General features: G+C 34.3%; 2 protein-coding genes across 2 annotated transcripts; both read right to left on the bottom strand.

The window, feature by feature from the left end:
- Positions 1-186: 186 nt before the first annotated feature.
- Positions 187-9,741, bottom strand: LOC132133036 (isocitrate dehydrogenase [NAD] subunit alpha, mitochondrial). Its single transcript, XM_059545697.1, has 11 exons — positions 9,606-9,741; positions 5,809-5,871; positions 4,816-4,899; positions 4,530-4,644; positions 3,625-3,812; positions 2,134-2,267; positions 1,904-2,006; positions 1,266-1,330; positions 1,089-1,173; positions 832-984; positions 187-739 (listed from the first exon to the last, which is right to left on the bottom strand). The coding sequence occupies exons 1-11, from the start codon at positions 9,633-9,635 to the stop codon at positions 656-658; spliced, it is 1,104 nt and encodes a 367-aa protein (XP_059401680.1). The 5' UTR covers positions 9,636-9,741; the 3' UTR covers positions 187-655.
- A 1,691-nt stretch (positions 9,742-11,432) lies between these two features.
- On the bottom strand, positions 11,433-16,493 carry LOC132133281 (leucine-rich repeat-containing protein 61-like). The gene is made up of 9 exons (XM_059546087.1): positions 16,119-16,493; positions 14,595-14,690; positions 14,362-14,508; positions 12,506-12,566; positions 12,343-12,428; positions 12,183-12,248; positions 12,013-12,081; positions 11,658-11,783; positions 11,433-11,539 (listed from the first exon to the last, which is right to left on the bottom strand). Exons 1-9 carry the CDS (start codon positions 16,144-16,146, stop codon positions 11,433-11,435), a joined length of 786 nt encoding a protein of 261 aa, XP_059402070.1. The 5' UTR covers positions 16,147-16,493.
- Positions 16,494-17,040: the final 547 nt, after the last annotated feature.

The raw sequence follows: 17,040 nt of genomic DNA, 5'->3' as shown, positions 1-17,040 counted from the left end.
TATGGTAATCTAATCTAGTTTATGCAGTATTATAAGGATCATATAAAAAGTGTTCAGTAAAAAAAGACTTTGTCGTTTTGTCCATAAAATAGACATATGTATACACATATACACATATATATATATATATTCCATCCACAGTCATATCTCGATGGTACAGTCATTTCACAACTGACACAGCAAAGGTCAAGAGCTGTTTGAATTATATTAATTGTTAACCATAATGCAAAGTTCATACCTGATGTAAAAGCTTAAGCATAAAAATGTTAAGCATATTAGCATTAAACAGATTAACCACACTTTAAAGAAAAAATAACAATAAAATAATTCAAAATACCGTTATGTATTTAAGCACCTAATATTTTGATTCCGGTCATGTGACAGAAAGGCACATTTTCAAAACACATCAAACCAGAGTAAATGTCCAGGCAATAAATACAGATTATCTTAGATTATGTAGTTCCTTTTAGACAGTTTAAAACAGCTCACAAATAGTCACTGAAGGACAAGAATTTAAGACAAAAGAGAAACAAAAATGCAGACACCAAGTAGAATTGTGAGCAGATATCAGAATGATGCGAAGATTAAATCTTTTTTTTTTTTTTGACCATCAGTTCTTTAGGCATCAGATCCGAACATAGACACTAGATAAACCTCAATCCATGTCCTGCACTCTTCGGCAGATGTCAGCTGTGAACTCTGAGCACTTAGCATTTCCACCGAGGTCTTTGGTCAGAACCTGAAATATAAGATGGGCAATAAACATAAAAATATGTTCTGTCTTGATGGTAGAAGCTAAATTCATATTCATTTCCAAATGACTGATCCTACCTTCTCATCCCGAATGGTGTCGAAGCAGGCGGTCTCGATCTTTTTAGCGTGCCCGTGTAGTCCCATGTGGCGCAGCATCATGACAGCACTCAGCAAAAGAGCAGTGGGGTTCGCCAGGTCTTTGCCTGCGATGTCGGGGGCAGTTCCGTGTACCTAACATATACAATAAAAGGATTATGATACATGGAATATTTCTATTCATCATCAATCACTCCATTGTAAAGCTATTGCATCATCCTCCATAGTTCAATACATACTGATTCAAATATAGCAACACCATTGGCTCCGATGTTCCCACTGGGAGTGACTCCAAGACCCCCAATCAATCCAGCACACAGATCACTGAAACCCAAATCAAAGGCTGATGACACTTGCACTCCATAGATAATCATATCACATATACTTATATTATATGATGCTTCATAAAGTCTCACCTCAAGATGTCGCCATAAAGATTTGGCATTACCAGTACATCAAAATGAGATGGATCTTGCACCATCTAGTGGATAATCACAAGACAAAGCCATGTATGAAAGATTGTATTAAAATGAAAAGGTGATTTCTGAGTCACTACATTGAGTATTTCTTCTAATACCTCGGTTTGAGAATTATTACAAACTTGATCATCATGAAATTTAAATTTACATGTGGAGGGGGACCACATTTACTTGTAATTGTTGATGAAACTACAGGAAAGCCAAACCCAAAGTGTATTTACTGTGTGTGAAGCGACTTCCATTAAGCCCAAAATATAATTTTCAACAACTGAAAGCAATGCAAAAGATTTCTGTATATTCCAGATTTCACTAGATCTATTTAAAAAAAAATTCTGTAATTACAAGAAATAAAAAAAACTATCTATTTTATAAAATATTTTGGTTTAAATTTTATTTTAAAATTAGAAAAATTTAATAAGTCAAAGTTGAAGTACTAAAACTGAAATAAAAATGATGTAGTTATATAGAAAAATAAAAAAAATGAATAAATTGGCAAAAGCACTTTTCCTATGTTTTTTTACAGATGCAAGATGTGTACAACAGGCCTAATGAATTAAGTTGTCTTGTAAACATACATTGAGACAGACTGTATCCAGATACATCTCAGTGAATTTCACATCCTTGTAATTCTCAGCAACCTCTCTGCACTTCCTCAGGAACAGACCGTCAGACATTCGCCTAGAAGACATCACTGAATTAAGCAGTTTATCTTACTATTATTTTGTAGTTAGATACAAAACAAGACATTTGTGACCAGTAAAAATCTTCATAGCTACAGCGTTACTATGTGATTTGTAATGCTCACATGATGTTGGCTTTGTGAACGGCCGTGACACTGGTTCTTTGGTTATTCCTGGCGTACTCAAATGCATACTCAGCAATGCGTCTGCTGGCCTCCTCTGTGATCAGTTTGATACTCTGCACAACTCCATCCACAATCTGATTAAGAGTGAAAATAATATTGAGATAGAGCCAATTTTGTACAAATCACTTTATCTTGGCAAAACCATGTATAGGTTTCAAAAAACAGGGTCAGGTTAGTTCAAATGGTGGACTTGATCAGTAAACAAGGTTTTATGTACATCATGTACCATTTACTGTAAAGGTGTTTTTAGTTTACGTCCACAAAAAAAATTTAAGAAAAGTAAATGATTTTTAAATTTACAGTCCTCTTCAAATGTTTAGGGTCGGTATGATAAAAAAAAAAACGTTTTTAAAAGAAATCTCTCTCAAATGCTTCATTTGTTTGGTCAAAAACCACAGTAAAAACAATACAATTTTATCACAGTTTAAAACAACTGTTTTCCATTTGAATCTATTTTAAACTCGAACTCATTCCTGTGATGGTAAAGCTAAATTTTTTATAGTTTCCAGTGTCACATGATCCTTCAGAAATCATTCTAATATGCTGATTTGCAGCTCGAGAAATACTTCTTATCAATTATCAATGCTGAAACCACAATACATTTTTTCAGGATTCTTTGATGAATAGAAAGTACAAAAAAAAAAAACTGTTTATTTGAAACAAATCTTCTGTAACATTACAAATGTCTTTACTGTCACTTTCGATCAATTTACTGCATCCACGGATTAATTTTTCAAAAACAAAACATCCTACTGACCCCAAACTCTTAAATGGTATTGCATAAGTTCATAACGTGAACAGACAAAGGGAAGATCGTAGGGATGGAAGGACGACCTGAAGGTCATTTCACATAACAATTTGACACACTATGGACTGGGACCAGAGACAAGTGATTTACAGCAGCCATGTGGCACCTACCTAAAGAATAAACAGCACTGAAATATGAGCTGTGCCACTGAACTCCTGCTAGCACTGTGTGAGAAACTGGTTAAGACAGCATTAGATGGCAATAGCACGACCTTTGATATTTGTGAAGGGAGCCAATCAGCTGCTGAGGGCTTCAAAAGTCAAATGTCACTCTATTGTGCTATACTGGACCTAAAGGTCTAAAGACTAAATCTACATAGAGTTGCAGAAAAAGTATGTGAACCCCATAATCCTGATGTCAGGCTAATTTATATGCTCTGGCATGAGCTCAAAACAGCGATTAAAACCAATTCTCAAGAATTTTATTAAACTGAATCCATTTTGTAATGATGAATAGTCTAAATTCAGTTAATGCAGAACTCCAGTTAAATCCAAAGGGTTTAAATACTTATTCCTGCAAATGCAGATCCTGAAGCAGAAATCAAAAGAATACGATCAGCTATGCCTGGTTTGGCCGAGTTACAGGGTAAATAGTTTAAAATACATGGGACCACTCATATTTACCAAATGTTCGATTCCACTGTACTCTCCTTCTGTGTTTTCTCTGATGGTGACCAGATCCACATCGGTGTATGGTGTCTTATAGCCCTCGATTGACACGCAGGGACGCACATTAGCATAAAGGTCGAAGGTCTTCCTTAGCAGCAGGTTCATGGACGGGTGACCAGCAGCAATCGGTGTTTTCAGGGGTCCTGAAACATAGTTCAGTTTTGAGCATGCAAGTTTTATACACACTATGCCTGATATGAGACAAGGCGCGTTACCATAAAAAAATTGCGCAAAACTTTGACGATAAAAAAGTATTGCCAAATGACGCCATTTCCATTAACCGATGTTATGCGACTAAAATGTAATTTTGTCCTCTCGCAATAAGTCATGGCAACAAATTTTGACTACGCTTGCCATTTTATTTAATCGAAGGAGGTGTATGCATGTATCTTGACAGAAGCAGCTTCTGGGACGTGCCGTGGTGCGACTGGTAACAAGCGTTAACTAGAGTGGCCACAATCAGCTCCGGTAGCTGTTTCGGAGTCATAAAGCACTGCAGATGTGTACTGTGTACGTCGTCTAAGCATTAATGGCAGGGAAAGCCCCTTATACTTGAGAGCAACCACATATGAAGCGTTTCTTGGAGGATATTGTACATTGAGGAATGATCATATGATTTTTTTTACGTACGCCATGTGACCCGTTAATGTAAAAAAAAAAAAAATTCCATTGCAGTTTTGCGAATTATTACTTTTTTTGCATTGCCTGAAAAACCACGTCATGCAAGCATAAAACTTTTTTGTGATATACGGGCATTTTTGCAAAATTTACGTGTTTCCATTAGACGTATGTCCAATTCGCTATTTCAATTTGCGCAAGTTGTAGGGCAATGAAAACGTGCCTACATTCTGCAAATTTACCTTTTAATCCAATTTTGTTTTTGTTCATCGACTCTTTGGCCTCAGGAGGGATCATCCACCTGCCTCCGGGTCCTTTGATGGCAGTCACGTTTCTCTCTTCCCACTGAATAGGCGCCTGAGTGAGAAAATAAATTCATACCTAAGCCTTAAAGCAGTGTACAAAGAGGTTAAAAAAAACACAGTAGCTCAATTTTAAGCCTGACTCGTGTAGAAAACCTGCATAAAGCACTTGCTGCAACTTGCAGCCTAGGCTGCATTCCCCAAGAGTAAAACAACAGATACGTACCTTAGCTGCTTCAAATATCTTCATTACTGCAGTGGAGATCTCTGGACCGATTCCATCTCCAGGAATTAACGTTACCGTTTGAATCTGTCAAAATAAAGCACAAGTATCACAATCTGGCAACATTTTCCTGAGGCTTTCTACACAAAACAGAGGACTCAGAAAGGGAATTAGAAGATTTTACTACTATAGTACAAAACGTCATGAAGTTTGAACACTGCTGGCTGCTTTAACTGTCTCTAGAACAGAAGGACAACAAAGGCATCAGTTGAAGTTTTTCTGCAGTGTGTGTTTTGAATAGGTCTGACTCATTCTGGGTTTACTAATGCCAAAAAAAACAACAACGCCTATACGTGAACAATCTCGACTGAAGTAACTATTCATCTGTCACACCTACAGTTTCTTCAGGCTACAAAATTAATGTTTAAGACTACTTGTGTGATCTAAACTTTATACTCAAGGCTGTGCATTAAGCTCTTCCAAGTACTTGCCTGTCAGACAAGTAAAACTGACCTTTATGTACCACTTTGTTTCCCCCAAACTATATAGTATATAGTTTAAACTCAAAACTACTATAAAAATATTTTTATTTTATAATTTATTAATTTACTTGTCAAAATGTGTATATTTTCACACTTATGGTCATTTTATTGTTGAATCAAATTCCATTTTCCTACTATTTTTAACATATTAAAACATTTTATTTTGGGACAATTAAAACATTTTGGTTTTGGTCAAGTTTATTTCAAGTCCAACTTTATTTCTGAAATTCTGTTCATGTAAAAAAAGGTAAGAATTATAAATGGATCAAACTTGACCACAAACTACTTTCATTAACCATGGTGCTAAATTCTTATTATATTTGTGTACCACATTATATACACAGTGTATTTAAAAAATATTATACAGTCAAGAACATGGCGTCGCCCTTGGCAAGTGTCCAGAAACATGGAATTACCATGGTTAGATTACCATGGTGAGCTGATTCGCACTTACCCCTCTGTAGAAGGTTCTGCGCAGTGGGCTCTGAGTCTTTATGGCTCCCATTACATGGGACACCTGCAGAGACCATTTTAACAGGTACAAACAGATCAATAAGACTGGAAGATAGAGCCCAAGCCATCTAGTAAAAAGCAAGCAAATTACCCGTGTGCTTTTAAAAAGCAATTCAGGAATCATGTACAGGGTGAATTACACCAGGGACCATCCTGAAGTCAAAAGATTAAACAAATGCAAAACTTTTGCCAATTAGTTAGGTGATTAAATGTTAGTTAATAAATAAGTAAGGACATATCCTTGGTGTAGTTTCACAAACCTGCATGGTCAATTATATGAACATTCAATTTAAATCAGCCTAAAACAAAAGACTACGGGTCACTGATGATTAAACCGCTCAAAGAAGACAGCAGATCTGATGGGGACACTACCTATTTTTGGGAAAAAAAAGCAATGTATACTGTGAGAGTGGTGCCATAAAACTGTGAAGCAAGATATGCGGCCTCAAAAGAATTAGGACACTTTGCCAAAAAAAATAAAAAAAATTGTACATCTAAATTAATTTCCATTCAGAGTCATACTTAAAAGTATATGGGTGCCACTGCATTATAGATAACAAAATATCCAATAATATAAAAACTATCCAATATCCAAATATCCATAACCATTTTCTCTGTTCAACCCCAACATCATAACACCTATACATTAAAAACTGAGATGATTGTAAGTATCATAACACTTTTTGGATGTCACCTCAGATACCTTCTTAACAGATCCCTTCAGTAAGAAAAATTAAGTTAGTTTTGATGAAAGATCTAGTGTTTATCATTTTATTATTATTATTTTATCACCCCAATTACATTAATGCATTTTAAGTGGTGCATTAAGTGTCCAAACATATTTGGGGTCGCTGTATATCTGTGGAAACTATTTATTCTGATGTTATGGTTTGCAGAGCTCAGATCCCCCATCAATTACAACTATTGTATATTTCATCCATCCAATATCAGTAACATGACTCTAAACTACATGTGTAAAACACCAGTCTGAAGGACACCTAAGGATCTTCTGGATCTTCTCATGTCCTCATCACTTGAATCCATGATTGTCTAGATTAGAACATACAAACATTGAACTAATACCATGAACTAAAGGTCATCTGGTCTAGTTTAGTCTGGACATCAGTGAGCTCTTGTTCACTCAATCATCATGTCGAGGTGACCTTCATCCTCCAGACGGTTAGAGGTTTCCCCTAGCACATTTAAAACAGCTGTTTTACTAAACCGATTTTTAAACTATCTCAACCCTGACTATTTTAATGCCCATGTCAGATTTGCAATCTTTTAAGTCTAAAAGCCGCTGCGCGCTAACTGGACTTTCTTACTTCCGGAATCCCGCTCACGTCACTTCCGCACGCCGCATCTCTCTTTTTTATAAGCTGAAAAGGCAAGCCTGTAGTTTTAAACTGTACAGCCTGACCTTTCTGGTCTCTTAGTTGTTTACATACTCTTTGGGGCATTAAACAGCATCATGTGTGAACAGTGTTGGGGAGTAACTAGTTACATGTAACGGCGTTACGTAATTTAATTACAAAATTATTGTAACTGTAATTAGTTACAGTTACTACGAAAAAATGAGTAATTAAATTACAGTTACTTATGAAATTTTTAACGATTACAAAGGGGATTACATTTGAATATTTACACACATCCACATACAGATTTAACTGATTTCTTTCCCAAATTGCACTGACTATTCTGAGACATACCGCCCTAATAATTTCCGGGATGCGGAAACACAGTCTGGTTCGTAGAATCCAGTCATAAAAACGGAATGCCTAACGCGGACGGAATATGCCACATTTTGGATGACTAAATCAAAAGTAGGTCAGTACACTTGAATCAAAACATGACATCGACTAGTCTGTGAATATTAAGCCCCAAAAATGCAATATATGATTTGCACATTCTGCGTGTCTGTGGAAATCAGGCGCGGACTGGACACCGGGAGAACCGGGACAATTCCCGGTGGCCTGGCAGCCGATTTTACCCCACTATTTAATATCATTATTGTATACTAAAGCGATCATTTGCGAATCCGCCATTTGATAATTAAATCTCTAATAAGTCATGAAGTGTTAGTCATGACTCGCGCGCTCTCCGTGCCTCCGCCAAACAGTTTGGATCAGACTCAGAGTAATCAATGCGAGAGAGAGAGAGAGAGAGAGAGAGAGAGGACTGTGGAAGCGCACAGCTGGAGCAGAGAAGCAGAACTACTGTTCAGGGTTTCAGGTCAGTTTCATCTGTAAAGATGCTTTTTTGTCTTTGTTTTTTTATTTAATTAATCAAGCAGCAGCACGTTGCTCATCAGTCATCACTCAAAATACTATATAAAGGACATCATTATTATCTGTTGTAATGTTATAGTAGGAATTTAGCTGAAAAAAAATTCAGATTTTTTTTATAGGTTTAGGGGGAGCTACGACAGACAACAACACAACCCTTACGAAAATTAACATTTTAATATTTAACTATAAATCCAGAGAAAATGGTTACTATTGTTTAACTGTGGTTACCAAAAATGTAAAATTATTTTACAAATGTATTTATTTAAAAATAAATACAAATCCATTTGCAAAAAAACAAAACAAGGTTATTTTATATAGGCTAATAAAAGCATGGTAATTTTTTGTAAGGGAAAAACATGACTCGTGTACAGTATTAGGATTTTTCTATAAAGATATTGTAGTATTGTAGAGTATTGTATTGTAAAGTATAGTTTTGTTCAATCTTGAGTATTAAAGTCATGACAGAGATGGATAACAGGGCAAAATAAAGAGACTGAAGAGAAAAATAGAAGTGAAGGTGCAGTTCAGGAGAGAACTTTAAATTATTTTGCATGTCCCCAAATTAAAGATTTAAACCTTTTTTTATGTCAGGTCCATACAAAAAAATAGTTTTGTCCATGAATTTGTTTGTATGAGTTTGAATTTTCCAGTCTGAATTTTTTTCCCAGTCCGCCCCTCCTGTAAATTAATGGCAAAGACATGGTTTCATTTACTACACATTGGCCTACTGAAGCTCGCAGCGTTTTCAACCTCTGCCATCTCAATATACTGTAGGAGTACACGAGCACATAAACATAATTTCTAGAACTGCTCTGTCACTTCATGTGCATTTTACTTATTTTGAGAAAACTATCATCATATACAAAGAGACACCAATGTTTCAGGAGTTTATTACACAGAATATGTCACATGCTTATTAGATAACTGTATTTAAGTTCATGTATATGCTTTTATTTATTATTCTTTAATTTTCACAAATTTAGAAAAGTAATCAAAAAGTACTCAAAAGTAATTAGTTACATTACTTTAATAAAGTAATTGAAAAAGTTACACTACTATTACATTTTAAACAGGGTAACTTGTAATCTGTAACCTATTACATTTCCAAAGTAACCTTCCCAACACTGTGTGTGAACGCCGATGTTGAAAATCTGTGGCGTGATTCATCCACGCATTCAGCCGAGATCAACACGCATCGTGTCATTCTCTTAACTTTATTTATATTTGTTAAAAGACTCGTAGACGATTTGACTGATAAATGTTAAACGTGTAACGTTAAGTGCCTGTGTGAAGGACATTTAAAACAAGGCCGCTGTGGCATCTCTATTGCAACGTACCGTTTTCTGCGCCACAGAAGTATATACTTGCATTCATACTTTATAGTGATATTTGACATCACATAGCACAGACTGATATGATCTACGGTTTGTGCATATGATATAATCCTTACCGTTGACCTCCACGCGTTTCCAGCAGCCATCCTGTGCTACTCGTGTTCTAGGGACTACTAACTCAGTTCAGCTCTCCGTGTCTCATCCTCTGCTGTGAGGATCTGGGGTTGCCAGATTGTGCCTACACTACAGTACTAGGAAGCTAAACGTTACCTTACTGCAAAAGTTTTCATATGTGTGTGTGTGTGTGTGTGTATTATGTATTTGAGGTGTGTGTGTGTGTGTATAATATATATATATATATATATATATATATATATATATATATATATATATATATATATATTATATATTATATATATATATATATATATATATATATATATATATATATATATATATATATATATATAAAACACACACACACACATTTGCTAAATTTTTGGCGTAAATTTACTTTTATATACTTATATTATTATTGCTACATTATTACATTTTCCTAATCACCATGCAGTTGTTCAGAAAATATATATACTTTTAGTTTAACACACACACACACACACACACACATCTGCACTTATTATAGTATTACTTATACTATTATTGTTACATTATTAACTTTTCCTAATCACCATGAAATTGTTCAGAAATATACATATATACTTTTTTGAATATTTTTAAATTAAATTATTTAGGCCTATTTAGTTTAACACACACACACACACACCTATATATATATATATATATATATATATATATATATATAAGCAATATCAATTGATCAGAAGTACCTACAATTTAATTTATAAAAGGTATGCAATTTTTTATTTTTTTTTAATAAAAAAATGTCCCCAACAAGTTACATCCGTGATTTGCTTTTTATCAACATGTTAGAAAAAATTTTTTAAACCTGGCAACCCCATGTACTGTCCCACTCTTCTGCATTCGGCTGTGCAGTTGAGAACTCGGACATGCTGAACGCTGAACTCCCCCTACTGCATCGGATGCCACAGTCCATTCATACCTCCACATTTTCTTTAATGTGTTCGGAACGATATTTTCTGCAACATTAAATGTATAGTTCACTCAAAGAAAATTCTGGCAACATTCGGGTCATTTTTCTTTATGTATTCAATGGAAGAAAGAATGTCTGTTTGGAGCAACATATGGGTAAGTACATGATTTATATATTATTCTTGGGTAAACTAGCACTTTTTTACCAATGAAACACTTTTTGATAGTCTGCTTTTTCACATTATGTGTAAGATTAATAAACGCAGACACAAAGACGTTTTCTGGCATGAATAAATATTAGGCTATCAAACAAAATGTAAATACAAAGAGTCATTCTATCATATATAATTCAATTTATTGATGTATTTTAAAACAAAGGGCTGCTTGGGCGAATACAAGCAATATAGTATGAAACAAGCAATTTAGGGGGAAAAAAATCCACATTAGGCTTACAATAAAAATGCATGATGCATTCACTAAAAAATGTAAACAAGAATAGCAACATAGGAAAGCCTCAGAAGTGAACAATACAAGTGCTTCACCATTACGAAATATACAAATAGCAGCATTTGGAGCATAATTTAAAGCATAAGGTTAAATACAGCATTGTGTTAGGAGTGCAAAGAGGAATTGTCTTGATTCTGAACATCCTGAGACAGTGATCAAACCGGATTAAGGGTAACTACAGTATCGGTCTCTCTAAACGGTGGATAATCAGAAAGAACTCAAGTGTAGTTACAAAAATAAACTAAACCCTCACACTGCAGGCCACACAGAGCATTTTGGATTTCTGGCATCGGTTATGCATCAAGCTTATGGACTTAAAAACACATAGAAAAAAAATATGCATTCTTATGGAAACAAAATGAGCTTTAAACTGCATACTGCTTTGGTTGGCTCTTGAGGCTGACGGTCCATTCATTTTGTGAGATCACGTGGGCTGCTCGACTGTTCAGCAGCCTGCATTCATGAAGAACATCTGTTGAGATGATTTCCAAAAATATGTTAAATTAGGGCTTTGGAAATGTGACTGCTGATGTGTTTAAAGAATGCTTTAGAAAATGGTTTTGATTAATGAAGATAATTTTATTCCATACCACTGAATTGTTTATAGGCTTCATCAACTATGGCATTGTTTGATCTCTTTATCTCCCAGAAACCATCATCCACCCAAGGTTTGGTGTCTGGCAACTCAGGCATCTGGCCATTTTTATTCATGCCTGCTATAAATAAACAACATCAAAAACAGAGAAATATTAATGAATAGAAAGTTCAAAACAACTGTCAAAGTTAACATGCATTAATTTAAATTATTAGTTGTTTTAGCATTAAATGTGATTTTATCATACGGTAGTATACACAAAATTGCAAAGTATAATATAATACACAAGTGCACTGAGGTTTTCTCTTAAATTCTATTATATAGAACACGATTAAAATTCCAGCAAGTACCTTTAATGGTATCATCAATGTCTTTGCATAGTTGGTATAAGTCACTTCCACGTCCCACCACCCTTTCACCTGAAATTACACATGAAAAAAAAAAAAAGATAACTTGAAGATAAAATGAACAACTGTATGTGAAAAAAATTGTGTTTAGCAAAATACATTTACAAACTCACCATCCAACACTTTAATGTTTGGGAAAATGTCAAGAATAAGAGTCCGGTATAATGAATTCCTGCAGACTATAGCCAAACAGATGAGTAAGAATGAAGGACCAGATTTAGAGCTACAAAAACATTTAATCAAACAAACTAATAAAGCCAGAAACCCACTAACCTGGATTGGTGTAATTATAGGTGTTGTCCTTCAATCTGATGCTCTCCAGCTTCTTTAAAGCCTTGAGTGCATGAAGATTATCAACACTGTAGGTGCAATGCATCATGTGTTATATAGAAAGGAGGATAGCAGATAGATATGTGTAGCTAAAAATGCAGCTTACCTTGGTATCACATTACCAGCAACATTCAAACTCTGTAAACTTTCACAGCTGGAAAGGGGTTCTGAAAAGAAACATGTTCAACTCCAAAAGTCAGATATAATAGCACCAATATTATATATATATATATATATATATATATATATATATATGTGTGTGTGTGTGTGTGTGTGTGTGTGTGTGTGTGTGTGTGCATGTATGTACACAGTTTTAGTTGTATCCAGCTCTAATTAGATACAAGTGAAATAAATAACACCAACATGCCAGAAAAAAAAAACTAATTAAAACCATTATCACAGAGTTGGAAAAATGATCACCCCTTGTGTCAGAATTTTGCTGAACCTCCTTTTACTTTAATTACAACCTTTAGTGTGTTGGGATATATCTCGGTCTTTACTAACTTTGCACATCTAGACTTTGCAATATTTGCCCACTCTTCTTTGCAGAACTGTCACCGTTTGTGGACTGCAGTCTTCAGATCATTCCACAGATTTTGAAAGGAGGTTTAAGTCTTGGCTCTGGCTAGACCATGCAATGACATTCACCTATTTCTCCTTCAACCACTGTGTGCTCAGGTTTGCTCTGTGTTGTGGGTCATTGTCATGTTTGAAAGGTAAACCACCTTCCCGTTGACAACTATCTGACAAGTATTCCAGTCCCTGCTGCAGAGAAACACCTCATTACAGGATATCACCACCTCCATGCTTTACTGCAGGAATGCTGTTATTTGGGTGCTGAAGATGTTAAATGGCTTTGTGTGCCCTTGAGAAGGTGATTAGCTAAACCTGATACTAGGAGAGGGTGATCCTTTTTCCAGTGATTCTGGGTTGGTGTTTTTTTTTTGTTGGTGTTTTTTTTTCACTTTTTGGTTATATATTTTTCACTTAGATGTTATAAATTGCACTGAGTAAATACAGCTGGATAAAACAAAAACTGGGTTCGTCCTCATTTCAGGCTGTTCATATAAAAAAAGTTAAAAGCAAAAAAAAAGGAGGTGATTCTTTTCTAAAGCCACTGTTTATGTATAATCATATTAAAGGAATAGTTAATGTAAAAAAAATATATTTACTGACCCTCAGGTCATCCAAGACAGATTAGGGGAAATTTGACACCACGTCACTTGCTCACCAGTGGATGCTCTGTAGTGAATGGGTGCCATCAGAATCAGAGTCCAAACAGCTGATAAGAACATCACAGTAATCCACAACTAATCCCCACGACTACAATCAAGCAATTAACATATTGTGAAGTGAAATGCTGCATGTTTGTAAGAAACAAATCCATTAAGCTGTCTTTAACTTTAAACCTTTAATAGTCCTCTCTCCATAATATTGCCTTCTCCCTTGAAAAAGTCGTCTAGACTAAATAAGGAGAGAAATATGCACAAATCAAGCACTATTTACAAGCAAAAACAGTCTAAAACAGTTCTAAACAAATATGTTTGGTGGATTTTGATGCACAACGACAACAGGAGATGAACTTCTTTCAGTGGAGAAAATGTTATTATGGATTATGGACATAAATTCTGCCCAGAAGTGATGCATTAAGGTATAGATTTGTTTCTTTAAAAAAAGCAGCCTTTTACTTCATAAAATGTTAATTGATGGTCTGGAGTGGTTTGCATTACTTATGGTTTATTGTGATTTATTTATCAGCTGTTTGGACTCTCATTCTGACGGCATCCATTCACTGCACAGCATCCATTGGTGAACAAGTGATGTAATGTCAAATTTCCCCAAATCTGTTCTGAAAAAACAAACTCATCTATGCGTACATCTTGGATGGGTTGAGGGTGAGGAAATTTTCAGCAAATTAAATTTTTTAAGAAAACTATAACATTAAGATTGAAATAACATTACCTAAATTAGAGATTCTATTGGCTGACAAGTTAAGAACAAGAATTCTTCGTAGAGATGAAAGAGGCCCCAGATTTGTGATGTTATTTCCAAAGAGGTCCAGCCTCTCCAGGTTTATACACTCTCCTATACATCCAAGGTCATAAATTCCTGCAAAAAATAAAATAAAAACAAGATTGTGTTTTTGTGTATTTTGAGAATGTATTCTCCAGACACTAAATTCGGTATCATCTTACCTAAATTCCTTAGTTTAAGAAACATAATGGACTCCAAATCAAACTCCCCGGTGCGGGACTTCAGAAGCACAGTGGTAATCTTTCCACATTCTGTTTCTGGAATATGAGGAGAAAGTGTGTGATTACAATTCACGCAGCAGTTTTTGATAGTCTGTAGATTATTAAAGCTCTTTCTGGTCTGTTCAGTATTTTTCTGTGGAGAGATTATAAATGTGGCTCTACATGATTCCAAAGGTTCAAATGGAGATTACAGTTTTAATCTCGATTTATCTGTCGCTTTTGTTGAATTCTCAAAGACTGGATTACAGCTGCAGATCTCCTCCAAGTTTAATTGAATTGCCAGCAAATATTCTTTTTTTTATTATTCAAACATTTTTATCATTAAAATAAAACAACATCTTTGTGTCCTTCCATATTTGTTGTATCTTCTTCTTTAAAAAAATTATAATAATAACTTTAAAAAAGTAAATAAATAAACTAATTAACTAAATAAATAAATTAACAAATTATTGCAGATTGTAAATTTATATTTAAAAATGTAATAATAACAGCTTTGTAAAGTTTTTCCTGTAGTGGACTGAGTTTTTTATTTTATTCATTTTTATTTTTATTTTTTTTAATGTAGAAGACAAACCATTTAAAAAATACAGTTATAATTACTACAGACTATTATTAATGCAAAACCCTGCATTTTTAAATAAATGAAAAAATCATTATATTATTAAACAATATTACATTTTATTTAGGAATCATATGTCAGAACCTTTGACAAACATTTTGTCCATAAAATATGTCATTGATATTTTTATTGACATTATTTTAAGGTTAATATCGTAAAATAAAACTAAAACTGTTTGATTTTTTTTTATTGAAAAAAGCTGAAATAATACTTTAAAAAAGATGAAAAACTAACAAAAATTAGAAATTTTGCTCTGACTACTAATTTAAAAGACTTTAAAGCACTGAAATGACTAACTACAAATAAATTAAAGCTAAAATGAAAATGATAATAACAATAAAAAATTATTAAACCTAAATAGTAATATAAATATATAATGACTGAAGCAAATAACAAATTGACAATTCTGTGACTCAATTACCTTGGATAATAAAAATCTTAAAACAAAAATGACGACACACACAGCCCCCACTTGAAGGAGTTTTGCAGACTCAATCAGAATAGCTGAGATTACGAGGATCCATTAAAAGTTGTCGCAAACAACATTTGCTTTAATCAACGGAGCCAAAGCATGTGTTTAATGAACCAAAGTACGGAGCAACAAGCGATAGTTATGCCCTAAAAAGAGACCGTTTTACCGAGACAATAATGCAAGACTATATTTAATAGTATGCCAAAAAAAATAAACATCATTCAAATAATAAAAACACAACCCATTATAATCATAGAAGTCTGTTTGTTCTTCACATAGACAGTAAAAGAAGGTTCTTCAGCACCACAGTGTGTGGACAGCTACTGCGGCTAGCACGGGCTAACATTACAACACTGCTTTATAACTAACTTACCATTGTCCCTTTCCCTCTTCGAGTCCATTGTCGCTCAGCTTTATGCAGTCATTCGCAGGTTATAGCACGGGATGGATGTTTTGTTAATAAATGCTGGTGGACATGTACGGTACAGTATGCAGTAACGTTACAGGCGGCAGATGTGAGCGGCTGTGACTGTTAGCTCTGCGGCTAGCCTCACTGTAACCTCTGCTCTGGAGACTCGCGGTTTTAATGCGGACATTATTTGCCCCTCTGCTGTTTCATTGGTCCCAAGGTTGTTGTTTTACCTCGAGCGTTCTGTTTGTTTAATTAACGATTGGATACATTTATTATTTAAAGTTCAGCCCAGCCGGAAATAGCCCTTTTTATGTTAGTATGTTGTTTACAGTGGTTACTAGGATATTGTCATGGAGACAGGGACAAGAATGCAGAATTTGGAAATTCTGTCATGTAAAATTTGTATTAAAAGTTTGTTTTATAAATTGATTTTTTGACTTGGTGTTAAAAATACAAGTTATTTATTGGCAACAATGATTCATTCACGAATATAACTATAGTTTATACAGTATAATAAAAATAAATATAAATTAGGCAAGAAAATGCTGTTCTAAAAAGTGTTTATACATTCCTTTGTTTCTATCTATCTATCTATCTATCTATCTATCTATCTATCTATCTATCTATCTATCATCTATTTATCTATCTCTTTCTCTCTCTCTCTCTCTCTCTCTCTCTCCTTCTATTCTTAAATTATCTTAAAAATTATCTTAAATGTTCTTCATATTGCTCTTTAGAGTGGAAAAAGGTTATTATTGATCTTAACATTTATATTTTAGAAGTTTTATTTGTTTTAAAATGTACGTTTTTATTAGCTAGTAATTACCACACAAATAGTTTAAATAATAATGCCAGGCTATTATATATATATATATATATATAT

The sequence above is a fragment of the Carassius carassius genome, chromosome 50 (genome assembly GCF_963082965.1).
Source record: "Carassius carassius chromosome 50, fCarCar2.1, whole genome shotgun sequence".
NCBI classification, from domain to species: Eukaryota; Metazoa; Chordata; class Actinopteri; order Cypriniformes; family Cyprinidae; genus Carassius; species Carassius carassius.
Note: the sequence above shows the minus strand (reverse complement) of the source record. Positions and strands in the feature narration are given on the sequence as shown.

What these genes read in the sequence shown, in the direction of transcription:
- LOC132133036 (XM_059545697.1), bottom strand. Translation starts at nt 9,635, where the DNA reads ATGGCTGCTGGAAACGCGTGGAGGTCAACG. An exon ending in AAACAAAATTGGATTAAAAG is followed by an intron (nt 3,813 to 4,529) that starts GTAAATTTGCAG and finishes ACTATGTTTCAG; the next exon opens with GACCCCTGAAAACACCGATT. An exon ending in GTTCACAAAGCCAACATCAT is followed by an intron (nt 2,007 to 2,133) that starts GTGAGCATTACA and finishes GATGTCTTCTAG; the next exon opens with GCGAATGTCTGACGGTCTGT.
- LOC132133281 (XM_059546087.1), bottom strand. Translation starts at nt 16,146, where the DNA reads ATGGACTCGAAGAGGGAAAGGGACAATG. An exon ending in CAATAGAATCTCTAATTTAG is followed by an intron (nt 12,567 to 14,361) that starts GTAATGTTATTT and finishes GTTTCTTTTCAG; the next exon opens with AACCCCTTTCCAGCTGTGAA. An exon ending in GCTGGTAATGTGATACCAAG is followed by an intron (nt 12,429 to 12,505) that starts GTAAGCTGCATT and finishes TTGCACCTACAG; the next exon opens with TGTTGATAATCTTCATGCAC.